This window comes from Halichoeres trimaculatus, unplaced genomic scaffold (genome assembly GCF_033239565.1).
Source record: "Halichoeres trimaculatus isolate MK-OKI-2021-1 unplaced genomic scaffold, fHalTri1.1 fHalTri1_scaffold_11, whole genome shotgun sequence".
Taxonomy (NCBI): Eukaryota; Metazoa; Chordata; class Actinopteri; order Labriformes; family Labridae; genus Halichoeres; species Halichoeres trimaculatus.
In genome coordinates, this window is record NW_027437189.1 from 35,058,619 (window position 1) to 35,085,939 (window position 27,321).

Sequence of the window (27,321 nt, forward strand, 5' to 3'; positions counted from 1 at the left end):
GACAAGCAGTCTGATGCAGTGGGCACAAATAGTCTGTGCTCTCATGTTCATATCCACTGTGTTCCCTCCTTACTCACTGTTACAAAACATCAAAAGTGACTCTACTAAAAATGTAAAAACTTAAATGTAAAGGAGCAGTTTTTTTAAGTTTGGTTACAGAAAAAAATTTATTGAAATATTGAAATTTAGGTTAGCTTGCTTTGAGTTGCATTTATACCAGGTGATAATTTGAAATGAATCAAATTACTAAGCACATGAGATTTAAACTAATGATGTTAGTCAGTGAAATCTCTTGCCTCAATTTTAAAACAGTGCAGCTCTTGCCAAAACCTTCAGTTTCATTTTGATTGAGTTAAAAGTTAAAAACAGCCCGCCCACATTTTTTAATGAAACTCTACTGAGAAGGTTTGCCAACAAACAACTTCTGGTTCAACAATGCAGATCAAAGGACAGTTAACTGTAAAAAGTGCATATCATGAGTGAGGAGTGTTTAATGTAACACTGTGTGGTGTTATTTTACACCAACAATGCAAAGTAACTTCACAGATGTATGGTTTAACACCAGCATAGAGTTAAATACCTTAAAAGAACACCAAGAATTTAACACTAAGCTGGTGTAACACCAGCATAGATGTAAATATCTCAAAACAACACCAAGAATTAAACACCAAGCTGATTTAACACTGAAATTTTAACACCAGGGGATTCGCTGTGCAGGCAGTGTTCGAATGTAAGATTTTAACAATCGTTTAAAGTGATGAGCTATCAGTACAATTATTGATTAACCACACCAGACACCTAAATAACTCACTTTTAACATTATCTTACATGCTGCTTTAAGTCAGACAGGAAGTTAGGTTTGTTCACTCTGCTGCTTCCACTCTGTCCCCCTCCTGTAGAGGGCACCTATCTCCCCCTGTTGTTTCTCATTCATGTCCGCTGGTTGGCTCCATTTGAGCCGACATGCTCACTTCAGGCTTGTCCGTACGGGGCTGAGGAGGAGTTTGGTTTGACGTTGAGGGGGGGATGGAGACTGGGGTGGTGGTGTTCTCGTTGAGGCTCTGGACTGTGACTGATGACTGAAACAGAGATAGGGTGTGAGGTGAGAAACAAGAAACACATCAAGTCTGACTGTAACACATCTGTAAAATGACCTGAGAGCATCAAAACAGAGCATCTCTTTTATTTGCTGATCTCATTGCTCTGGAGTGTATTGAATGTATTGAAGTGATGACGCTCGTCTTTGATGCCAGTGAATCTCAAGGGTCAACTTTGGGCTCACTACTGTTCACTGTTTGTATGCTTCCTCTCGCTTGAATCATCAGTAACCATGGCGTATGATGACACCCAACTGTACGCCTCTTTACATCCTATCAATCATAGTAGTCTAAGGTGGGCTTTACATGAGTACGAATTTCAACGACTCCGGTAAAATAAACTATTGATGCGGTGATATTGACAGACGGAGACGCATATTTGTCCATGACTCCGCATCTTTTTTGAAAACGGGTCTGCAGGTGGATATCTGCGTATTCCAGTGGCGAACCGTGGCCCCAGCCACTGGGCCTTCAGTAGGACCATGGGACCACACGTGGCAATAAACAATCAAAGGAATGAAAACAATAGCCAGAATCAAGTGACATGGAAGTTCAGTAAATTGATAGTTTTGCGGGATTACAAATTTATCATGTGCCTGAACACTGCAACACCTAACACAACTTCGAACAATTAAAAAATTAAGATGTAAAATTGAAAAAAATCAACTTAAAATCAATCACTATGCTCACAATGGGCCTCATTCACGAACAGTGCGTACGCACAAATTTGTGCTTAAATCGTGCGTACCTTTAGTGATATACTGTATACTCTCCCAGTGTCTCCTCCTCATCCTCTTTACAATAATGTACTCCATCTTTTAGATCATGTTAAAAATAAAGACTAAAATAGAGAAATATGGGGAATAGCAGGTGCATCCAGAGTAACATACATTTATTTTCTCTCTTTTTTCTCCATCTTTTTTCTCCTTTTTTTCTTTGAATTAAATGAAACGAGAGAACCAGATATATACTCAGTACCAGATGTAAAGGGTGTTTATTGTTGACTTGTAAGATGTGCATCAAACGTCCAGCTGTCGTCAGGTTAACTTTCCATTATGACAAACGGCTTTAATCTGACATCAGATGTGACGGGACAGTTAATATAGATATAAATGTATATGCTGGTTCAGACGGTTACATTAAATAGTGATTGCTGTGATTGTTTATTGTATTAAAATGTGCCTGACACTTTGGAAACCTGCCTCTGAGGCATGTGCACATGTGCGCCTGTCACCAAATTACAGCTGCGGAGGGTGTGCTCCGCCCTGCGCCGAGGTTAGACCAGGTTGGAGCTGGCGAGCTTTCAGCGCAATTTCAAGCTTGTCTTGAAAAGACAGCCTTGAAAAAGGAGTTTCAAGTAATCCAGCAACTACACAGTCTTCTCCGTAACTTTCCGCCATTTCTCTTCACGTTCTGCCGACTAGATCTTCTCTTTTCTCCTCACTCACTCACAGCTACAGTTAGGCGCATATCCATTAAGTATTAGTGAATCCCCGGAAGATGACAGGAAATGATCCCGCCCACAACTCAACAAAATATGATTGGCCAAGACAGCTGTCACTGTCAAATTGTGTCCACATTCGCTTGAGTTACACAGGCATTCGTTGCAGTTACTGAAGGCCCTACCTGCCAGAAGGTGTCGCTGATTTACCCAGATACCATCAAAAGGAAAATTGTGATTGGTCCATTTTCCATTTAGAATAGAATAGAAAATAGAATAGAAAATACTTTATTTATCCCCGAGGGGAAATTCAGGAGTCACCGCAGCATTAAAGAAAACAAAAGTAAGAAAGAGTATAGAAAGTGCAAAAATGTCCATAAGAAATTAGATGACGACATCCCGTCCACCACTCGTCCACCACTCTCCAGCCCAGCCAGTCTCCACCTCCACAGGGTCCAGGACTGAGCCTCCCCAGCAGTCTGTTCAGTCTCTGTCTCCTGGATCCTGTCTGCTCACAGCAGGCGAAGCTCCTCCAATGTGTCGCGGCGTCCGATGTCTGCTCCGTCAGCCACGTCCGTGAACAGCATGATGCCGCTGGGTTAGCACAGCTAGCTTATCCATCCCCCGGAGCGAGATCCCACGTTCCCAACAACGATGGATGGAAGGAAAGGTCCACGTCGTCACCTCCCAGCTCACATCCGAGAACCAGCACGTCGTCCTCTCCTCCTTCTCCTCAGCTCGAGGGAAATCATCAAGCCCTACACTAGTTAGCATTGACATGCTACAGGCTGCTAACAGCTAATTTCGCATGTAAAGAATGCAGCCATGGTTACATGTAGGATCTCCAGACAAACACAGGAGAAAAGTAGTAAAAAATACCGCCGAAGCCACAAAAAGTTTGGTGTCCGTGACCAACAATGAACCATACAAAGTGATGATCCACTCCAAATACAAAGATTACGAAAAAGAGACGAAAAAATTACTAGAAACGGACAAAGACGAGAGAGCTGCTGCAACAGGCAGCTACTTGGGTAGCGCCTAGTAACCGTCCTTTATTAAGTTATATTATAATATATATATTATATATACATATTATAATATAATATTATATAATAATAATATTATATAATAATAATATTTATATAATATATATAATATAATATATATATATATATATATATAATTTAGTTATATTAACCCACTATTTTCCAGGACAAGTTTATAAAAATTATATAAAACTCAGTGCTATGATTTCAGTGATTAAAATAAATAATTAAAAACAAAATAAAACAAAATAAAATAATTATCTAGGATTTTTTTATTAGGCCTTCACTGAATACCTTGAAGGCCCAGAGGGTTCCCCTCTGGCGTATTCGTCTTCATACCGTATTTGGTATAAACAGATACGTCTGTAAAAGACGGTGACCTCATAGTACCCCTCCTACTCCCCGCCCCCCAACCCTCATTGTCACACACAACAACAACAACAATGGCGACAGGCGGACTGATTCTGATATTGTTCCAGCAGCTACAAATATTGCTTCGACTGTTATATCAACATTTTCTCAGAGAGCATGAACAACACCAGCTACAGCAACAACAACAACAACAACAAGTGCTCATGCAGACACGCAGCATGTTACGCGTGCATGAGCACTTGTTGGCGTGGAATCCGCCTTGGAGCAGAACCAGACGGGCAACCCAACGACAGTTTTGCGTTGTCATGTAAATGCGCAAGCCCATGTACAATACGATGTGTAAACAGCGATACATGTTTTCATGCCAACGCCAAGACGATACGGGGCTGTCCTCGTGTGAGGAGGGCCTAAGGCTCAATCCCAAACCGCCCCCTACTCACTCTTCCTACACACTAACCCTCCATTTGCGCGTTCTTGCAGGGTCCGCCACATTGAGGGCCGTCCCAAACCACGTAGTGCAGAGGGGGAGTGGACCATTCAGCCCTTAAACAGCGAGCCTGCATCGATGCACACTTTGGACGACTTTGACAGGAAGTGCAACGGCGAGGAGGAAACAGCATATAAATATAAGTGCCACATGTGTCAAATATGTTCCCCACATCTCTATCACACCAACAGAAACTCACAAGAAGCGTGGTTTAAAAAGATTAAACCAAACAAGCATCCTTACTCTATGCTGATGTTTGATTTGATCATGCAGCCCTGACACCTAAAATGTGAGCACAGTTTGCAGTATTAATTCATTTGTTTATTAGGAAATGTCAGATGGTGATAGCATTGATAGACATGTGGGATCACTTCAAATTATTAAAAGTATAATATAGCTCCTGTCATTGTAACGGCTTCTGATTTTATGATTGTAAAGAAGAAAAAAAAACGAGACAGACGGTGCCGCTCCAAACTGAGAATGATTCTCATTTCACACACACAAGAGGCATGGGAGGAGGTATCTGCCCTATCCCAATCAAATCCACGTGTTTCAAGTTTCCTCTGTGTCAGTCTAAGCGTATTTTGGAAACATACAGCTCTTATCAACCCTGCACAGCAATATAGAGCATACACGGGAGCGTCTTTCTGTTTCGATGGAGATGAGGTTTTCTGTTTTCCGGTGAAGTGAAGAGGGCCTCCCATACCTGCCGGTCATGTTTATACCCTCCCCCTTCGATTAAAGTGCCCTCCGCAGCCAGGAGTGTGACTTCATTTGAAGTAACACACGGTAGTGAAGGGGTAGTGTGTAGGGGGTGGTTTGGGATTGAGCCTAAATCAACCAATAGTACCCAGCTGCATCCTTGCAGACTGCAGTCTCACAGCTTCTGTTTTCTCGCAACAGCACCACATGGTGAATTGGCGTTATCTTTCAGCTTACAGCGGTGATTCTCAAAATCTAACCCATTGGAGATGTTTGCGGCACAAATAGAAAATAGAAAATACTTTATTATATATATATATATATATATATATATATATATATATATATATATATATATATTGTATATATATATATATATATACAAAGGAGCAATATTTATGCAATAATAATTAGCAAAAAAGTCTGTTAACTCATAATGACATATACTAAAATCAAACACTTTTTTTAAGGCAGAGGAATTTACCAATATTTATGCAATAATAATTGGCAAAAAAAGTCTGTAGACTCATGACGACACATTTTAAAACAAAACATACATATTTTTAAATCTTAACATGCATGCACTAATTTAGACATTTCTATGTAGGTCAGGGTTCGTCATCAAACTCACAAACTCTGTTTTCAAAAATATTTTTTATTCCTCCTCGCCTGCCACCCACCCACCAACCAAACCCCCTCCCATAACATCAGTTTAACAGAATCGTCATTGCTTAACATTAACATTACACAATGCTCTTCACAGTTCATTTTCTACATCGTAATTTTGATGTAAAATTATCCAACGTTTACATAATTTTTAACAAATAAAAGTAGGCCTTTATGAATCTAGTTCGGTTTTACAAGGCGAGCTATTCCGTATTACACTGCACATGTGCGACTGAGCGCCGTGAGACTGCAGCTGTGAGACTGTGGCTGTGAGACTGCGGCCTGCGAGGCTGCAGCTGGACCCTTCTCAAATTAACCATAGACTGTAAAAAAACATGGACAAAGCGTCGCTGACGTCACCCATGCGTTCTGACACACGATTTTGGAGCCAATCCATGGCTGCGGCCATCATAGAAATGCAGCCTTCCAGTGGAGCCAGGCTTCGGTTCAGAGGCGGAGAGTGGGCGGAGAGTGGGCGGATTCCAGGCGGAGTCTGGGTAGAGTCCAGGCGGAGTGTGGGCGGGCTGAATCGTGATTGAAGTGTGATGAAGCCGCGCCCATTTAGCGCGATGCTACTGCTAAGGTACGCTAAATGCTACTTAACAGAGCTAACGTAAGCTAACTGGCTACTGACTGGCAATCCCCTTTGTCTCCAGACCTCGGCACCCTTCGATCGCACTTTTTGAGGTAAGTTGAGCCAAAACTTTAGAAAAGTTGTAAGAAATTGTCATCATGTATGTCAGTATACTATTTTAATATTTAAACCTGCAAGTTATTTCTTAATGTACTATGGTAAAAAAAAAAAAAAAAAAATGATGACAATTATTAGATGTTATCCTGACCATATTCTGTAGTCCTAGCTTGGAAAATTACTACATTACTATTCTAAAGTACATTTTAGTGTCTACATTACTTATGAAATGGTTAATATGAAAGAAATTCAAAATTTCATAATCACATAGATATGTGTTTGATTTGGCTGCCACTGGATGATAATTACATAAAGTTTAAGATACTGATTTTGCAAGAGAAGTAGCCTATTTGTAATTATGCAGTGCTTGTGCTTGCTCTTTTTTAAAGTTAATTGGGAGAGCATATTATATAATAAGATGAAAGTTATGAGATTAAATGAGGTAGAACCTCATACTGTAATGCATTTTTTTAATGCAGTTGTGTTTTTACCACAAAGGAGTCCAATAACTGTTTAAAACTGTGATACTTAAATAGCAAAAAGTATGGTAATTACTTGGACATGACAGCTAAAAAAAACTTATAAACAGTGGTGTGCTGATTGAGCACCCTCACATTAGACATGACAGTCCTGGACTATTTTTGGATTCATTTATGATGAAAACAGTTCAAGCTCAACTACACGATCTATAACCTAGCCTCCGAGTGAAAAAGCTAATACACGCTCACTTGTCAGTCAAGTCAACCACGCCCTCATTTATCCAAATATGGTAAAATTGATAAGTGAGGATAAAATCAAAAGGGAAATATTTAAAAAAAATTAACCCGCCTCACAGTGCCTCACATGGTGAAGTCAACGTTTCAGACCCAAGCCGTTTGTTGAACCAGGCTGTAAATGTGCTTTTTAATGCCTTAAAAGTCTGTTTTTTTGGCTGGGGGTCTACGTGACTTCTGGTCTTTCTGCAGCCAACCTCAAGCGGATTCTCGCCGAACAGCAACTTTTAGCACTTCCGCATAGGCTTCATTTTTACTAACCGGATGTTGCCCCTTGAAATCAACGTACAGTCGACCTTTCAGAAACCAACAGCTGGACATCTCAGTTCTAAAATACATCTACTGATGCACCTGAACACATCATCAGTAATGATACCTGGGTTCACAGGGTGGGATCATCCCCAGACCTGCTCTGCCATGGGCCACGACACCCACCAGTTCTCTGTGGCGTAGTCATGCCTCTGCATCCAGCACAGCAGACTGGGCACTCCACTTCCTTCCAGTCTTCACCACCACTCCTGCCTGGGCCACCTTTGGATCCCTTGAGTCTCTGTACATCAGCACCTCTCTGGTCCCAGTCACCTTGAACTCCTCTGCCAGGGACTTCAAGGGCAGCCAGAGCTTTGTGGTGTTCCCATAGAGGGCAATGTTACTGAGGCTTCTGGGCAACCCCAACAATTTCCTTAGACAGGAGCTGACCTTCCTCTCCAGTGTCTCCACAATGGAGATGGGGACATCATAGACAAGTAGCGGCTAGAATATCCCTGGTAAGATCCCATGCTAGTATATCCACGCTTTAAACTTGCTCGGGAGACCAGATCTGTCCACTGCTCTCAGCCAGCTGTCCAGTTTGAGACAGGTTGCCTGGACCGATGAGGAGTCCTTGAGGCTGCTGTCGAAGACCTTGCCCAAGCTCTTAACAGACTTCACTGTGACTGGTGGTATCATTGTCCCCTTGATGTAGAACCGGAACCTGTCCGTGACCTTGCCCTTCTTTACCACTAGCAATCTGGACTTATCTGGTTTGAATCCCATCCGAGCCCACTGGATGAGTTTCTCCAGTCCTTGAAGGATCCACCTGCACCCTGGCACTGCCTCCGTGGTGACTGTCAAGTCGTCCATAAAAGCCCTGATCGGGGGTTGGCGGTTCCCTGATCCGGTCCGAGGGCCTCTGCACTCTGGCTCCGCAGACTTCACGATCAAGATCATCACCAGGGCAAACAAGGTCACAGAGATGGTGCAGCCTGTGATTATCCCCACTTCAAACCTGTGCCACTCTGATGTTACTTCCCATGCTGAGACCCTCATCCTGAACTGATCGTAATAATCCAGGATGAGATCTGCAATGTGGTGTGGCACATGATGTTTGGTCATGGTGGTCTGGACCAATTGGTGAGGGATGGAGCCATATGCATTGGCTAGGTCTAACCAGAGCACTGTGTGGCCTCCCTTGTTCTCCTGGGATTCTCAGATGAGCTGAGTCACCACTCCAGTGTGTTCTAGACACCCCTGTACTCCTGAGATCCCTCCCTTTTGCACCGACGTGTCTATGTAGTTGTTACTGGAGAGGAAGTCCTCCAGCCGCCTTGCTACCATGCTGAAGAACATCTTTCCTTCCACGCTCAACAGGGAGATAATCCTGAATTGGTTGATCTTCTTGGAATCTTTCTCTTTGGGGATCCAGACACCTTCAGCAAATCTCCACTGCTGAGCCACCTTTCCTCTCCTCCAAATGACTCTTAGAATCTTCCAGAGTCGCTTGAGTTGCAACGGACAGTTCTTGTAGACCTTGTACGGGACACCGCTAGGTCCAGGGGCTGAGCTGGCTCTTGCCTTCTTTACAACTTCCTGAACCTCCTTCAGAAGTGGCTCCCTGGTGTCAAAATCCTTGGTAGGAGGTGGTGGGTCTACCAGGATATCACACTGTCCCATCTCATCCTGTCTTCGAGGGTCGCTGTAGGTGTTGCGTAGATGCAGGTCAATTTTAGAACAGTCTAAGTTTCCATCCCGTTTCTGTCCCAGCAGCTGTTTGGTGAAGCCAAAGGGGTTGGCTATGAACGAAGCACGCTTTCTTGATCTCTCTTTCCGGTGCCTTCGGTGGCAATGAGCTCTGCGCAGGATCATCAGCCTTTTCCTCAAGATGGCCCGCAGCTCTGCCAAGGGGGGGCATTGCTCCTCGCTTGCTGCTTTGTGCTGCTTCTTGAGGGACTTCAGTTCCTGTCGGATCTTGTGAATCTTCACTGCACATTGGTTCATGGTGTAGGTTGTCCGAGCTGCTCTCTCCTCCTCTGCTCCAAACCGCTCTTGGGCCAGACTAGTGATGATGGTTGTCATGGCCTGCAGTCTTCGGTCCACATCTCCCTTTGCAGATGCTTCTAGCACCTTATCGATGTCTTCGTCACACTGCTTCCAAACTGTTGTCTTACAGGCCTGTGGCCACTTGATTCGAACCTTAGCCAAGGGCAGACTTGGGTGAACAGGTGGTGCCACGTGGAGGCTCTGGGCTCTGTGGGTTGCTTCCTGGCCCAGCTCCTCCTGCGTCTCATCAGATGTGGTATCTGTGCGCTGTGACACATTCTCCTCCTCCCAACACTTCATCCTGGCCTGGGGAATCTTGAGGCCTCAGCTGTTTTTGCAGATTTTCCCGCATCTGCATACTGTGGTCGTTGTCGTTTGTCCATTGCCCATGTTCGGTAACCTTTGATCCGTCAGATTTGAGCGCTCATCCCCCCCCCCCTCGGGCTCCCCTGGGGGTATTTTTCAAAATGTCTTAAAACTTAAAGATAAGCTTCAGCTTATCCTTTTTCACGTCACTGGTTCCGCACACTTCTTGTCCTCATGTTGGTCTTCACAAAGCCGAGGTGCTCTGGTGTAAATAAATGGCATTTCTGTGACATGCTGTAAGTCTCCTCTGCTGCAGAGATGATGGGTATTATTAGTTATAGTGTAGGAATAGTAAATCTGTGTGCTTATGGTTTGCCCTTGAAGCTCAGAATGAAAGACAGCAGTTCTTCCTGCGTCTTAACCATAGACTGTATAAAACATGGGCGTAGTCTCGCCGATGTCACCGGTCTGTTTCTGAAACGGAAAATGAAGCACATTGGCTATAGTGGCCATATTGGCAGTGGCAAGGGCTTCGCCTACAGCCATGGGGCGCCTGTCGGTCACGTGACCCTCAGCTGTGCCTCTTATTGGGAGAGCTCGCGATCTTAATATCCTCTGAACGGCCGCGTTAGAAAAAAATTCACCCCCCGTACAGTGGGTGCTGGTAGTAAAATTAGTGATTCAGACAGGAGCATTGTCTCATATTCTCAGACCGGAGGTTGCCGCTTGGTCCTAACCAGCTGAAATGTTCTCAAAGGAGCTTTGAGCTCTCTTCTGCTCTCAACGAAGACGCTTTTCTTCTAGCTCCCTCCTCCCTATCTGCTCTGCTTGCTCCCTTGGTCTGTCTCTCTTTGTATCCTATCCAAAACCTAAAATCATCATCATTGAACAGCTGGTCTCTCAAAGCAATTGATCAAATTTTCTCAATGAGGAAATTGGGCAAAGGGGAGCCTGCCTACCCGGCGGAACGCAGCCAGATATATGATCGACTCCTGGGAGACTTGGAGTACTGTATGCCTGTTGATCCTTTCTGTTGAGGATGTCGAAGATGCCTACATATTTGGATTGATGACAACAGTCTTTCTGCTGTTTAGAGCTGGCAGTTTCCTGATTTATCGCAAACTTCAGAAGACCCAGGCTGCAGTTTTGGCAACTGACAAGCAGCCCGTTATTGAGAGATTATGCAGGGCTGTCAACACTCAGACTGAAGTGATATGCGAACTTAACAGGCAGGATGGGATGGATAACAACTTGGAGAAGTTGTCACCTCAGCTCGGTTGTAATGGGCCACCAAATTAGGTCATTTGGGTTGTCACAGAGGTGACCAGTAAAACTCTAGAGCAGATGAAAAATTTTACAGTCTGCCTGACCTCAACAAATTTTATCTCTCTCTCTCTCGGCTCCTTTGTGTCGGCCTTGGTTGGCTGATAACACTCTTCTCTCCTGGATAGTATGCAGACAGATGCTGTACCCCCTCCCATCCCGCACCTTCCTCCTGTGAACTTGTCTCTGGATCAGAACTCTTTGGGGTTGTCTCTATGGCCACCTTCAGATGGCAGATATTGTTGAGTCTGGGTGGGATGAAGTCCATGGGCTTACACATACACACACACATGAAGTCACATGGCACACACAAACCTTGTACTCAACGCCTTCTTTTGCTCAGCTACAGTTCAGCTGCAGAGAGTTGATGTGCACGTGCCAGAGTAAGGCTGTGTGCACCCCTCTGTGAAAAAGCAGACTTGTTAGCAAAAGCAGCTCTCAAGAAAAGAGACATAGATGTGAAGATCCCTATGGGGAGAGTTGAGGCAAGAGCAAAAATTGAAGAATGTGTGGAGAATGAATGGCAAAGAGAATGGGAAAAGGAAAACAGGGGAAGACACTATTTCTCTGTTCAACCAAGAGTCAAAAGCATCAGTTACTATCAAGGAAACCGTAAAGATTCAGTAAAGATCTGTAGATTAAGACTGGGACACTGTGGGTTAGATAGTTACTTACACATAATTGGGAAACATAGTTCAGGACTTTGTGAGTGTGGGAGCCCTGAAACAGTGAAGCATATTTTAATGGAATGCAGCAAATATAGTGTTGAGAGGAGAGAATTGTTTAAAACAGCTTCAGATTTGGGATTAAATTCATTCTCTGTTAAATCTCTATTTAGCCTCAATGACAACCACAAGCAGATTATGGCAGCAGTTTTACAGTTCTGCGAAACACAGGACTGTACGCGAGAATATGAGACCAGAATGTGACACCTAATTCGTCCAGCAGATGGCAGTTATACGCCTAGCAGCGTCAAAACTGACGTAAATTCAACAAGAAGAAGAAGAAGTCGAGGAGAACGAGAAGACAGGAGGAAGCAGCCTGGGTCGGAGGCAACAGCTGGAGAGCGGGACGAGGTGCCGGACTAAGTGCGAGCTCCAGAGAGGGTCGCAGAGCAGTAGACCCACTGGCAGCCTTGGAAGCAGCAGTGCTGCTCGCTGGGACGGAGTGAGGGATCGGCAGCAGAGACGGCAGTGCGGCTGTGTGTAATTGTGATACAATTGGTGTAATTGTGATACACCCCTCTTCAAATTAAGTACCCTCGACTGACTTTGCCCACTTTATCTCTGCTAAAATCGAATTGTGAGTTGCTCTAAAAGGACCTGGCATCCCCAGCCGAAGCAACGAAGCTGGGCTGGTCAGGAAGAAAGCAGAGCCCCAGTGCCGAGGCAACGCGGAAGCAACAGGTGGATGGCTGTGTGTGGAAGAACGGTAGGCACACGTGTAAGGGGAAGCGTCATTTTACAAAGATTTTAATGTAGTTTTTTATCTTGTTTTAACTGGGGTTTTTAGTTATTAGATTTTAGTGTTCCTTGTCTGGTGTTTTAGTCCCTTTTTCTACCGGTGTTTTTAGTCCCCTGTTTATCTTGGTTTTAGAACTCAGCAGACACAGTCCTGACCCTGTACCATGGGTTTTTTTTATTTTATTTTGAGGTGTAGTGTTTTAGTGTAATTGCTGTGTCTAAGGACTATTATCTGGGATTGGTTAAGGGATTACAGACCAAAGAGAGGTGTCTGACTCCATGTTTTAATCCTTTTAAAGGGCAGAGTACATGGACTGCCGGTTGCGGGGATATCTAAGGGACCACCACCAAAGACATTGGACTGAGTTTTTATCTTGTTTTATAATAAACCTGTTGTAAACCCTCTGACTGTTTGGTCTTGTGTTACTCTGCTCCAACCTGATACAAAGAACCTGTGTAGTTTTGATAGAGTCCTAGGCTCTTTTTAATCCTAGGTGACGTTGTCGGCCCTTTTAATTACTCCCTTTTAAAATTCCTTTTTAATAGTCTTTCAAAGACCTTTTTAAAGGATAAGTTCAGTTTATACAGCTTTTACATTGTTTATAGAATGAAGTAGAACAAAATGCTCACCCAGAAGGCTTTCCTGATCCAAGCAGAGCTTCAGGAGATATTTAGATCCAAAATCGTGCAGCGGACGTCCGTATAATGGGACCCATCGGGGCATAGACAGCGCCGCTCCTAAAACTGCATTAATCGTCCAAAAACTCATGTTTTTCACCAATATTCCATCATGGTCCGCTCCGGGTAGTTCTCTGTTGCAGTCTGTGTCACTCCAGACAGCGCTGTGTGGCTGTAATGATCTCTGAACTGACGAAGACTTTGTTTACATTTGCCCCTCAAAGAAAGGAGTCAGTGCTCCAGAGAGCGTGTTACTCTCTGGAGAGCAGACTGCGCATGTGCAGTACTTTCTGGGGAGCTGACTCCTTTCTTTGAGGGGCAAACGTAAACAAAGTCTTTGTCAGTTCAGAGGTCGGTACAGCCACACAGCGCTATCTGGAGTGACACAGACTGCAGCAGAGATTAATGCAGTTTTAGGAGCGGTGCTGTCTATGCCCCGATGGATCCCATTATACGGACGTCTGCTGCTTGATTTTGGATCTGAATATCTCCCGAAGCACTGCTTGGATCAGGAAAGCCTTCTGGGTGAGTATTTTGTTCTACTTCATTCTATAAACAATGTAAAAGCTGTATAAACCGAACTTATCCTTTAACCTCATCCGGGGGACATTTGTCTCAAACTACCTCCCCTTTTGGGGAATAGTCTGGAATTGATGTTTTTTCCCCTCTCTTCTCCCAGTGTTCTCTTCTCCAATGTTCATATCTATTGCAAAGGAGCGCTGGGCAGCTTGTGGCTCATAGGTTAATCCCATTCCTGTTTGTTTTCCCATGTCTAAGTTTGTTTTCTTATATGTCTTGGAAGGGATGTAACTGAAATGAAATTTCCCCTCAGTGATCAATTAAGCATTCTTATTCTAATTCTGATTTATTCTATGTCTTTGTTGTTAAACAAGGAATAATTACAGTCTACATTCTTGTATTTTGTTGCTGTGAAGATTATCCTAACAGATCCAGTATGTCTGACTTTTGGAATGTCCGTTTGCAGTCTGAGAAATATCCATTCATGTTGGATCAAGCTTTGGTAGAAAACCTGTGAGAGCACAAACAGAGCTCATCACATCAGCTTAAATATGATCCTTAAACCGACAGGCATCAACACAGCCTTTGATTAATCTCAGTAAACAGGTTTCCACATGTGTCATTGTCAGACCTGGTGCTGTTGAGACTTCCTGGAGAAGAATGCAGCCTCAGCCTTTTACACGTCATGACTGTTAAACCATGCCCTGTTTCAGACTCTATGACAGCAGCAGAAATTCAGAAGTTACAGAACAACTGATCAAGCTTTGCAAATACTAATAAAACTGAAGCAGGTCTGCTTACATTTCCCACAGAGATGGTGCTGCTGGCTGGTGTCTTCATTTTCTTGGCCATGTTAGGATTCCAATGACAGACCAGACTGTCATTCTGCACACTGTAATTCTTGTGACCAACCAGCCAGTATGTCTTCATTTTGCCTTTACCCTAAAGATGTGAGAGAGGAGCAAAGAACTCTGGTGTGCCTGCTTTCCCATCATTTTAAAGGAGCTATGCACAGGTTTTTAATGTGAACATTTATTTCTCACCTTGACTTCAATCTCTCCTCGAAGCTGCAGCTCATAGGCGTTGTCTTTAATCAGAGCCAGGTAGGTTTCTGAGCTGGCGTGGATTTTCTGAGCTGAAAGATAAAAATTTGAGTTCATGCATCTTTGCAGTTTGACAAAACTCATCAAAAGGTTAAATGTATGTGTTGGTGTATTTGGGGTCTTGGTTCACATACGCAGGCTGGTGGACTCCATCCGAGAGGCTGTGTTGACCGTATCTCCAAACAGACAGTATCTGGGCATCTTGTAGCCTACTATTCCAGCCACACATGGACCTGCGATGAAAATCATATCTCTTCACTGCTGAGATTGATCTGCAGATGTGTGACCTGCTGACAGAGGTCTGAGCTGGTCTCACCTGTGTGGATCCCTGCTCTGAGCTGCAGCCTCTGGTTCTGCATGTGAGGAATGGAAACCTGTCTGACAGCTGCCACCAAATCCAGAGCCATTTTAGCAATCTCATCTGCATGTCTGTCCCCATTTCTCTCCGGCAGACCACTCACCACCATGTACGCATCACCAATTGTCTCCACCTGGTTTGATAGTTTATGAAAGACAATGAAAAAGGGAATGACTTTAAAGAGGGGGTGTTCTGCTCTCTTATGTTTTAATCATGGATATTAAAGGACAATGCAAGATGTTCAGACCAGACGTGTGCATATTTACAAACCTCAACATATTCATACGTTCTAAAAAAGATAAGGTCTGCGCTTGATCTGCACAAGGTCTGTACAAAGTTCTGAACAAAGTTCTGGACAAGGTATACAGGAGATCTGCACATATCACATCAGGGTCTCTTGGCTGGTTCATGACATGTTGGAGGGACAGGCCTCAAACACCAAGGTCTGCCCATTACTGCCTTCCTGACAGGCCTCTGTAGGGCTGGCCAATCAGAAAGAAGGGGGTTTGTGGAGCAGGGAGTCTTAAAGAGACAGGACTAAAACAAAGTGATTCAGACAGAGGCTGAAAAAGGGGGTTTATAAAACACCAGAGAGAAAAACAGATATTTGATTGAGCTGTATTATGTAATGGTACTACAGAGGTACCAGAGGGACAGAATAAAGGCTTGAAAAGAAAACAAACCCTCTGAAGGCTGTATTATGCTTTTGCATGAACATGACGCACAGAAATGAGACACGCAAAATGCATGTGGCCAGTGGCATAGGTTTGAGTTCTACATTGGTGGGGACAAAGCCCCCCCCTTCTCAACACCACATTTTTTAAAAATGATGTGATGACATCATGACAGATGAAGTGGCTCAAATAGTTGCATTAAACTTTGCATTATACATAGATAAACAACTTAACACGAGCAGATTGACAGCTCATGTATTAGCACAATGCTGGCTTTGGAGCATTGAGGAGCATAACTTGGTGTTAACAAAACAATCCACCAGACTATGACTAAAAAAAAAACAGGCTGCTCTAATGAAAGTTTCCGCACAATAAAAAGTTATTTGCTCAAGACAAAACCTTTAAATTAGGATCATTAAACCAGAACTACAACTGAGAATCACTGTGCATTAAAACACGGTGTCTGCTTGCTCCTTATATGAGTATAAAAATTGACATCTCTACCACTATGAAAGCTGAGAGGGACCATATCCTTTTCATACACTGTTATCTCTTGATGATTCTTTTTCATTATCTGAATATAACAAAGATTGTTTTCTTCTGATAACGATTTTTTCTTTTCATTATTTCAGTATAAGAAATGTTGTTTTTTCGTGACAACGAATTCACTGATACTGTATTCCTCTTGATTTCAACCTAAAAGAGCTGCCACGAACAGCTTCCAGCCACTGGTTGTCGCTGTAGCTTCCACTAATGCTGCGTTTCCACCAGCAATTCGGGTCAGTTCAGTACGGTTTGGGACGGTTTGGTACAGTTAAGCCTGATCCCGTTTGCGTTTCCACAGCAAACTGTGCCCTCTCGTGGTGGGCAGTGTGTAAGCAGGATGCCGGAACCCACAGGTGTTAAACAATAGCGCGACACTGTAGCAGCTTACCCCGCTATTAAATCCAACAAAGAAAAATGCGACACAGTAAACAAAGAGCACGGATGGAAGACATGCAGCATTTTGTCCTCTCTGTGATTGGCATGTAGCTCTTTGATCCAAAGTGCAATCAAGCTTCGTTTCAGAGAAGTCTGTGTGCCTCCAGGAGAAATGCAGCCGCTGTCTGGGTAAGTGATGATTCTTTTGACCAATCAACGGTCTGCAGTGTGTTGCTCCACCTTCTGAGAGCGGATCGGTTCAGTCTGGCACCCATACGAAAGGGTCCCAAAAAAGTAGGTCGGCTCGTCTCGGTTTTTAGGGATCCGTCCCGGGATGAGTCAGTGGAAACGCTGCAAAATGCGCGCTGTACCGAGACAAACCGAACCAGTCTGCTTGGTGGAAACGTTTCCTAAGTCACACTTCACATGAGTTTGTTTAGAATAGAATAGAAATGAAAATACTTTATTTATCCCAGAGGGGAAATTCAGGAGTCACAGCAGCAATCAAGAAAACAAAAGTAAGAAAGTGTATAGAAAGTGCAAAAAGGTCCATAAGAAAATAGATGATGACAGCCTGTCCACCACTCTCCAGCCCAGCCAGTCTCCACCTCCACAGGGTCCAGGACTGAGCCTCCCCAGCAGTCTGTTCAGTCTCTGTCTCCTGGATCCTGTCTGCTCACAGCAGGTGAAGCTCCTCCAATGTGGCGCCGGTGTCCGATGTCAGCTCCGTCAGCAACGTCCGTGAACAGGACGATGCCGCTGGGTTAGCACGGCTAGCTTGTCCATCCCACTGGAGATAGATTCCACGTTCCCAACAACGATGGGACCAGCACTTCGTCCTCACCTCCTCCTCCTCACCTCAAGGGAAATCATCAAGCCTTACACTAGTTAGCATTGACATGCTACAGGCTGCTAACAGCTGATTTAACATGTAAACAATGCAGCCATGGTTACATGTAGGATCTCCAGACAAACACAGGAGAAAAGTAGTAAAAATATCACTGAAGCCACAAAAAGTTTGGTGTCCATGACCAACAATGAACCATACAAAGTGATGATCCACTCCAAATACAAAGATGACGAAAAAGAGACGAAAAAAATTACAAGAAACAGACAAAGAAGAGAGAGCTGCTGCAGGAGGCAGCCATAGCCAACAGGCACCTAGCAACTGCTGTGACTGCAATTTCGTTGTACTTGTTACAATGACAATAAAGTTCTATTCTATTCTATTCTATTCTATTCTATTCTATTCTATTCTATTCTATTCTATTCTATTCTATTCTATAAAGCCTTAGTACCTGTACAAGATGTCACAAAATGGTTGGGAATGAATGGGGTCCAGCTAAACTAGCTGTTGTCATTCTGGTTGTAGCCGGGAAACTATTAGTATTAATGTTCAAACTAGGCACTATTTGATGGTTTATCAGCAGGTTCACACTAGTGTGTAAGCCATGCTAAACAATCACAATCACAATCACATAACAATAATAAAGATATACATTAAATCCTCACACAAACAGAAATAAACAGAAACTCAGAACACTTGTGAGTCAAATACATGTAGCCATGTGGTTAATCTATTTAGAATAGAATAGAATAGAATAGAATAGAATAGAATAGAATAGAATTGAATTGAATTGAATTGAATTGAATTGAATTTTCTCCATTGATCCCCTATAGGAGAAATTTTCTTGTCATAGCAGAAAAAGTGCAAGTATAAAATGAGTATTCTCCCTTCCAAAAGGTTTATTCTTTTTTTTGTTTTGTTTTTTTTACAGAAATGTTCTTGATTTCAAGTAAATGTAACAGAGTTAATGTAACTTGTTATTACCACCTCTCGATGTAGGGGAGAAAAGTCCCATGAGAAAAGTGTTCTCTGGAATCAAATGTTACATAGAAATTAGAACGATGTTTCATATAATTATATTTTAATCTCTCTGTGAAGAGCAATTTTATAGCCTTCTTTTTCTAAATGTGTGCTGTTACCAATAAGAGAACATGACATTATACAAGTGTTACCCAACCCTGGTCCTGGAGGACCCTGCCCTGCATGTTTTAGATGTTACCCCACTCCAACACACCTGATTCAAAGGAATGGCTCGTTATCAGGCTGGAGCAGAGCTTGATGACGAGCTGATCATTTGAATCAGGTGTGTTGGAGTCAGGAACATAAAAAACATACAGGGCAGGGTCCTCCAGGACCAATCAGAGCACAGAGGGCTGTGACGTTGCGAGGTTACTGGAGGTCATTCTGGAAACGGAGCGTTTCAACAAGATCTTCAGAATGGCTTAAAATGAGGATATTGAGTACGCTATTGTGGGGCAATGAAGGAACTAAATGACTTGTACTGAGGGCAGAAATGCTTTACAGGCATCCTAGTCTGGCATAGTCAAAAGGAGAAACAAGCAAGATATGTCCTCTTTAATTGTTAGCACCAATACACCAAGTCAAATTCCATGTATGTGCAAATGTACTTTGTAATAAAACCTGATTCTGATGATAACATAGACGAACGGACACAGAAACACAAACTGTCTCTTCTTTCCTGTCTTTGTGTGTCTCATCATCACCTTGTAGACATCGTAGGAGTCGATGCGTGTGTCGAAGCACATGTAGAGGTTGTTGAGCATCTCCACCACTTGCAGAGGAGTGCAGGAGGCAGAGATGGATGTGAAGCCCACAATGTCTGAGAAGAAAATAGTCACCTGCAGCAAAGCAGAGAGGAGCGAGTCAGTGGTGTAAAAGAAACTTCTACAAGGGACAAAAAAACATTCACTACACAGTTAATGAAGCAGAACATCATCTAATGTACCAATCGTTTTGTTAAATCCTGCCATCATGAATACTAGACCCCTTCATGCAAGCAGAGAGTCCAAACCTGGGAGGTTAGATCAATATTTAGTTGATGCACATTGAAATGTGATGTCAGTGATGGGGCAACAACAAATGTCTTTGATACTAATGGCTTTAAGAGCCGAGAAACCTCTGAATCGTGGCTCAAACACAGAGGCGTCAGAGGTCTGTGGAAAACCACGTCCTTTAATGTTTGTCCTGGTATTAGATTACAAACTGAAGGAGGATCTATGGCTTTCATATTTTCTTTCCAGAACACTTTAAATTAGTCTAGAAAAGAGCTCAGGTCCTTTTCAGTGTCACCCCCACACCATGTCCCCACGCTGAGTGCTTTGGTTTCAGCTGCTTCAAACCTCTTCAATAAGCCAGATGTAATTTTCACCCAAACAACTTGTTTTATCTCCCCATGAATATGGAGCAGGGCAATTATAGGTAATTACGCCAACAATGGCAACAAAGGCAACAAACAGACACATTGATTCATTCATGTTTGCAGATCTTGCAGAGGAAAAGCATCTCACAGAAAACAATGAAACCCTAATGGTAGAATGAGCTCTGAGGAAGGGGAGAAAGGGAGGAGAGTCTGCAGGAAGGTGTTAAAGTCTGAACCCTCCTCTCCCTGAACTGTCAAAGGCACGATGTTTGGATCCAAAGTGCTCTTCTTTCTGCATGTCCAGACTTTTCAAACAGATTTCTGCTTTTCCTGGTGAATTTTTATTTTTATTTATTTATTTTTTTTTTTGCATTTTGCACTGTATATATTGTTTTATAGAGATTAACAAAACGATGTTATATTTCCATCAGTCACAGCCTTCCTAATTATCATCTTCAACATCAAAGTATTTCCAATAAACATTTTCTTGAGTCTCCATCTCTGACTTTTTACAGTCTTGTCAAAAATCATCCCTCCTGGGGGAGTCCTGCTAGATATGACATGATGCTGGAACAAAGCTCGGTGTGTGGAAAAAGATGAAGAGGTTGTTCACTTAATAATTCGTGTATCTTAATCTTTCAGTTCATTTATTTTAGCCTTACTCAAATAATGTTTTCTTCACTGAACTTGATTAGAAAGGTGTCACAATAAATCCACCTTGTCATAGCTCTCGGCCTCCACGTGTTTGCGCTGTCGGAGCTGCCTCGCAACCGACTTGGGCAACATTTGGTGCAGCAGGTCCTCAGCCAGCTGCCTCTGCCACTTCAGGTCCTCAGTCTTCTCCTTCAGGGTCTGCGCATAGTTCTGAATCCACTCTGTCATCTGCTTGAAGGAGAACATCACCACAGGGTAGATGAGGCAGGCTAAGGCCAGCAGACAGACCCTCATACTGAGGACTGAGGACATGGAGCGGGAGGCCAACCTGAGAGCCTGCACCGTTCCATCCAAAAAACAACACTGAGTGTTCTGAAGAGCTTCAGCTCCGGTCAGAGAACCAGAGAGGAACTCTGAGTCTGCTCCAGAGATCTGCCACAGCCTCGTGTCAAAGACGTCCATGGGTTCTCCACCTTTACTTGAGTTTAACCTGAGCTGTATGTTTTCCAACCAGCAGTCGTTCAGTCGCCCTGTCAGCACCCTTGCAAAGCTAACATAGCCGAGTATATAACTCCACTTCTCCCTGAAGTCAGCATGAGTCCCCTCTTTGGGAGAGTCCATCAGTCGAAGGTTGAGTTCCTTGAATCGGACCAGAACTCTTGCAGAAAGCACCTCTCTCCAGTGAGGATTTTGCTTGGCTTTGTCCACTGACTCTTCCACAGTTCCCCACAGGTCCAGAAGTCTCTGGATGGTCAAAGAGAACGCAAAAGCAGCGTTTTCCTCAGTGCTGTTTATATCCAGAGAGGAATTCATAAATCCATGAACGCTTCTCCACAAGTGCTGACAAAATCCTGCCAACTCATTGCCACAAGGGAGCCCATGCCCATTACTGTGGCCCTCCATCTCTGCACAGACCTGACCAAACACAGCCTCAGGTGAACTCCCCTCCAGACTCTCATTCTTCTTCACCAATAGCCGTCTCATCTCTTGGAGCTTGCTGACCAGCTGCAGGACAGCAGTCGTCCTGCAGGACGTCAGCTCGTCGTAGGCAGCCTCTGTGGTGTGCAGCAGGTCGAAGTTGGAGCTGAGGTCAATGGAGACGGAGCAGAGCAGAGCCAGGAAAGAAAGGACGCAGGCTGTCACAATACGGCGAACAGTGCGACTTCTGCCAGACACAGAAAATATGGAACACCTGGAGAATAAGAGAAAAGGTGAGTTCACAGAGGACAGGTAGGGAGAGCACCTGGAAGAGGAGAGAGGAAGGATTCACTGCTCACTAAATATCAACCTTTACATAACACTGAAACAACTGCTGATACAACATTGATTCAAGATGGTTTATTAAAGAGGGGATATTGTGCTGTTCAGCCCTTATTTTGTCCCTCTGGTGTACGGAGCGCTGATTGTGAAGTTGCACATACTGCAAATAACAACATTTCTCTACATTTAGCTCTAAAACAGCCCTTTTTTCTGCGGATTTAGAGAAATATCTGTGAAATATATTTGTCAAATATTACAAAGAAATGTTGAATATTTTATCTTAATGTCTAATGTTATGTCCTGATTCTAAATTTTTAGCTACGTTTTTAAACATCTGGTTTCATTCTAAATATTAAGCTGAGACTAAATATTTATCGAAGACTTGTTAAATCTTTTGCAAAGATTTCTAAATATTTGCTAGAGTTTCTAAATATTAGACAAGATATCTTAATCTTAAGCAAATATTTTTAAATCTTTTGCAAAGATTTCTAAATATTTGCAAAGATTTCTAAATATCTAGTCAAGATTCATACATGTTTTGCAAAGATTTCAAAATATTTACTGAGATTTCTAAATATTTGGTCAAGATTTCTAAATCTTAAGCAAAAATTTCTAAATCTTGAGCAAAGATTTCTTAATATTTGCTGAGATTTTTAAATATGAAGTCAAGATTTCTAAATCTTGAGGTACGATTTCTAGATATTTAGGAAACATGCAAATTCACCAACATAAAAGTTCGAGGAAGCGATCCAGCCAAGCGGGATTTTAAGAAGGTCAAACGCAGTCGGCTTAATCAGCCGTTAAAAAATAAATGTAGTGCTGTGATGGCACCGTTGAAGATCCTGTGGCCAACATCGAAGAAGTAGAGCTTGACATTCTCAAAATCACTGTTGGTACTACCTGGTACGAGGGTGTGTGAATTTGCATATTGGCTTAATGTTTAGAAATCATAGCTACATTTTTAGAAACCGTACCTCAAGATTTAGAAAATCTTGAATTTGTATTTACAAATCTTAGCAAATATCTTGAAATCTTTGCAAAAGATTTCAATCTTGACAATATATTTAGAAATCTTTGCTCAAGATTTATAAATCTTTGACAAATATTTAGTCTTAACTATATATTTAGAATGCAGCATTCTAAATTCTAAATTCAGCATTTAGATATAACATTTAATGTTAAGATAAAATACTCAACCTTTATATATAATATTTGACAAATATATTTCACAATTTTTTTTTTTGATGTTTTAAGGCTAAATGTGGACAGATGTTGTTGTTATTTGCAGTGTGTGCAACTACCATACTGGTTCCCCCCATATTATATTTAGATCATTTTCAGCTCATTATAAGTCCCTATTTTTTGAGGATTGGGAGTGATTAGGAGAAAAAAAGAGACTGTGATCAGAGTTATGCCAGTCAGTTGAAAGTTTGTATTCATCTTTAAGAACAACCACACACACACACACACACACACACACACGCACACACACGCACACACGCACACACACACACACACACACACACACACACACACACACACACACACACACACACACACACACACACACACACACACACACACACAGACTAGTTACCTCTCTCGTGTACAAAGTGTTAATGTACACTGTGGATTTTCATTAAAGTCCATGAAAAAGACCCAGCGTGTGTTTTTACTGACACACCTGGAGCAAAGTTATTCCTGAACTTTGAATTAACACAGTATACAGTGACCCTTCCCAACAATAGCCCCTCTTTAAGTATAACTAATGAGAAACTTTGGTAGTTAGTAAGACAAATACACTCATTATAATGTTTTTTCATTTTTTTTTTTCATTTTAATTTTCAGTACAGATGATAAATAATTGGATTTACAGCTCTGGAGCTCATGATAGAACATATTTCAGCCTTGTCTCTCAATCAAACCATGAGAAAAAATGTAGTAACATTAGCAAAAAGAAAGCTCATACAGCAGAGGCTTTTGCCCCCTGACAGAGCAGTTTATCATACTTTAAGCAGCCAAAAGGGCAGTTTCATGTGTTTTTCCACACGCACACCGCTGTGCTGAAGTTACAGAAAATTATTCACCTGAATGAGATTGAGCATCTATGTTTGCAGCAAGTTAGGCTAATGTAAGCATAAATTCTTTTATCATTAATCTGTTCTTATCGATTAACCATTACTCACTCGTGCCTTTTATCTAGAGAGGCATTCAGTCAGAAGCACATCTGTGTATTGATATGAATAGAAAGATTGATGTTTTGCAGGAAATTTGAAGTATTACAAGAACAACACGCATTAAATTCATCATATCCACCACAACACATAAATTATCAGGATTAGTTTCTAAAACAGACAAAAACATGATACATAAAATAATGGAAAAATAAATAAATAAGAATGAAAAATGAATGAATAAAGAAAAATGTAAATAAATCAATTAATTAAGAAGTTCCGTGTGTACAGTTTTCCTGCTTTGACTCTTCTTAAAATGTGTGGAAACATGAAATCTTCATCAGTGTATACATAAATGTATTGATGTGAGGATTAGCCAGAGTGCGCTGAATGTACACACTCAGGATATGATGAATTAAAAACTGGATATAAAGTATTTTCTGTTCCAAATATGTGAATAAAGCTGTAATGATATTACAAAGATGAAATGCTCCTCTGAGATGATTACAGCTGAAACATTTAGTCTTCAGGAAATGATCCTGAAGTGAAGAACGGGTCTAACTTATTATTTGAAAATTGCTTGATAAATGCCTGGAGGTGAAGTTTGTATTAATTATATTTCTTAAATAAAACCCAGTCTTTCAGATATTTTTGTGTCTCACCTGCAGAGCTGACAGTCCCCCTCTACATCCTGAGGCCCCCCAGGAGCGACCCTGCTCTTCTTTATGAACCTCCTTCTGAAAGAAGCCGAGGACAGTGTCCCTGAAGCTAGACACTCTTTTTTCATCAAGTCCACAGATGACATGAGCTTCACTGCAGCTCGCACTCCAACACAGACTGTTCCCTCAGCACACAGGGACACAGAAAGGACTGGGGGGGGGGGGGGGGGGGGCATCACAGAGGGGACTGGGCAAGGATGAGGATAAAACTACATCCTGTTTCACACTTCAAAATAAAACAGGGACTATAGAGCGTTTCAGTTCCCTTGAATTTATGAAGGGAAGGTGTGAGTGTGTGGACATATTGGTGAATGGGTATTTTACTGATCCAAACTGCTGACCTGTGCTCTAACCACAGCATTTATCATAGGACATAATGCACCATCAGGAGAAAAGAAACATGACTCGTAAAGTTTAAGACTTTCAAACACAAAACTCTGTGGAACAGGATTAAATCACAGCCTTCAAATGTAGATCAGATCCAAAAAACACATCTATATATTCCCCATGTACCAATTCTTTGACATTTTCCACATTTTAACATATTTTTTTCTTAATCTGAACCAACAATGTTTTTTTCTTTCTTTTTACAGAAGCTTTTTGAATTACCCGTGTGTTTGACATGAGTTACAGTCTTATCACAGCAGCTTCACTTTGTCTTTCTGTTCATACTGATTTGATATAAAGATGCCAGGTTTAAAACAGCATCCCTCTAATTTTATCATTTAAAAACCTGCCAAAAAACTGTAAATAAAAAAAAGGACGTCCGCTTTCTTGGCTCAGAGTGAGGTCTCCACAAAAACTGCTCCCCCTGGTGGCTGGCTGCAGTGTAGGTTAAAAAATACGGATTTCTAGTCATTCCAGATGGGCTGTAATCAAAGTTTAAAAAATTAATACTCCTCGTAGAAATGTTTCTCACAACCGATTGTTGTGGTGATTTGAAGATATTATTTGGCTGTCTTGTATTCAAGTCCTCTTTTTTCTGAAAAGTTTCGTTTTCATTAGTTATACAAGGTTTAAAACAAGGTTTTATGTAACGTTTAACGATGATAGACAGCTGCTGTTCTCGAGTATTTTTTGGGGGGGATCATAAAATATGTTAGGAGGTTGAGTCAAGAAGTGATTAGACTCTTGAAAGAAAAAAAAAAAATATTATTTTTGTCACCCAGCTCCACCCGGATTCTCCAAGAATCCCTTATCGTCTCTACTGCGCAGACTCTGGCTCCAAACTGCTACAATGGTGGTGCCTGCGATGGGGATATTTTGGCTTCAAAACCGTACAATGATAAATGGCAGAGCCATGCTGTCCACTCTATATAGTCTATGGTAAAAACACAATAGCTTCCAATGTTTTATGATAGGGGCTCTAAGGGCTAACCTTTTGAATGACATTAGAGCCCTCAGTAGGTCTCCTTTAGTTGTGCACTTTATTTTTTAACACACAATTTTTTAGCACACTCACAAAGGAGTGCTAAGTAGCAGCTCCAAATGGCTCAGTTTGGGAATCTGGTTTGGTTCAGTGACTTTTGGATGCTGAATCCAATGTGTTAAATGTGTTAACACAAAGGTGAACTTTTAGTGAAAATATGCAACACTATACTAGTCCTACCATCTGCATTAACTGCCTAACCCTAACCCTCTATATTAACTGTCCCGTCACATCTGATGTCAGATTAAAGCCGTTTGTCATAATGGAAAGTTAACCTGACGGCAGCTGGAAGTTTGATGCACATCTAACAATTAAACAATAAACAGCCTCAACATCTGATACTGAGTATATATCTGGTTCTCTCATTTCATTTAATTCAAAGAAAAGAGGGAGAGAAAAGACAAAGAAAAAAGAGACAAAATAAATGTATGTCACTCAGGATTTACCCGTGATTTCCCATATTTCTCTGTTTTAGTCTTTATTTTTAACCTGATCTAAAAAGATGGGGTACATTATTGTAAGGAAGATGAGGTGGAGACACTGGGAGAGTATACAGTATATCACCAAAGGTTCTGCTATTTGGCGATGACAAACCAGGAGTGCAGGTGGATCAAAAGTATTCTGAATGGATAAGCCAGCTGTGTAACTGTCTCTTCATTTTGTACTCCTATTAATGACAAAGGAACAGATTACATCTGTCCTGGGAGCTGGCCCACACGGTGACACGCTTTGTGTCCTCTGATGTGCCCCGCTGTCCATTCTCCTGCTGCAGGGACAGCGGCTCTGACCGTCTCCGCTATCAGCACTGTTTCTGCGGTGCTGGGGATCACTCAGACCAGTCAGACACTGGCACCTTGGCTGCAGGGCATTTAGAGGCGAGGAGAGGCGCTTATTTGATTGGTGAAAACAGCGCTCGGCTGTGTTAAACCCACTCACGGCT

At 42.3% G+C, this 27,321-nt stretch overlaps 1 protein-coding gene across 1 annotated transcript; it reads right to left on the reverse strand.

Annotated features, from left to right (window-relative positions):
* Positions 1-25,020, reverse strand: LOC141798986 (uncharacterized). The gene is made up of 9 exons (XM_074680998.1): positions 24,896-25,020; positions 21,715-21,991; positions 20,863-21,543; positions 19,490-19,624; positions 15,282-15,456; positions 15,100-15,198; positions 14,906-14,997; positions 14,664-14,804; positions 1-1,079 (listed from the first exon to the last, which is right to left on the reverse strand). Exons 1-9 carry the CDS (start codon positions 25,018-25,020, stop codon positions 927-929), a joined length of 1,878 nt encoding a protein of 625 aa, XP_074537099.1. The 3' UTR covers positions 1-926.
* Positions 25,021-27,321: the final 2,301 nt, after the last annotated feature.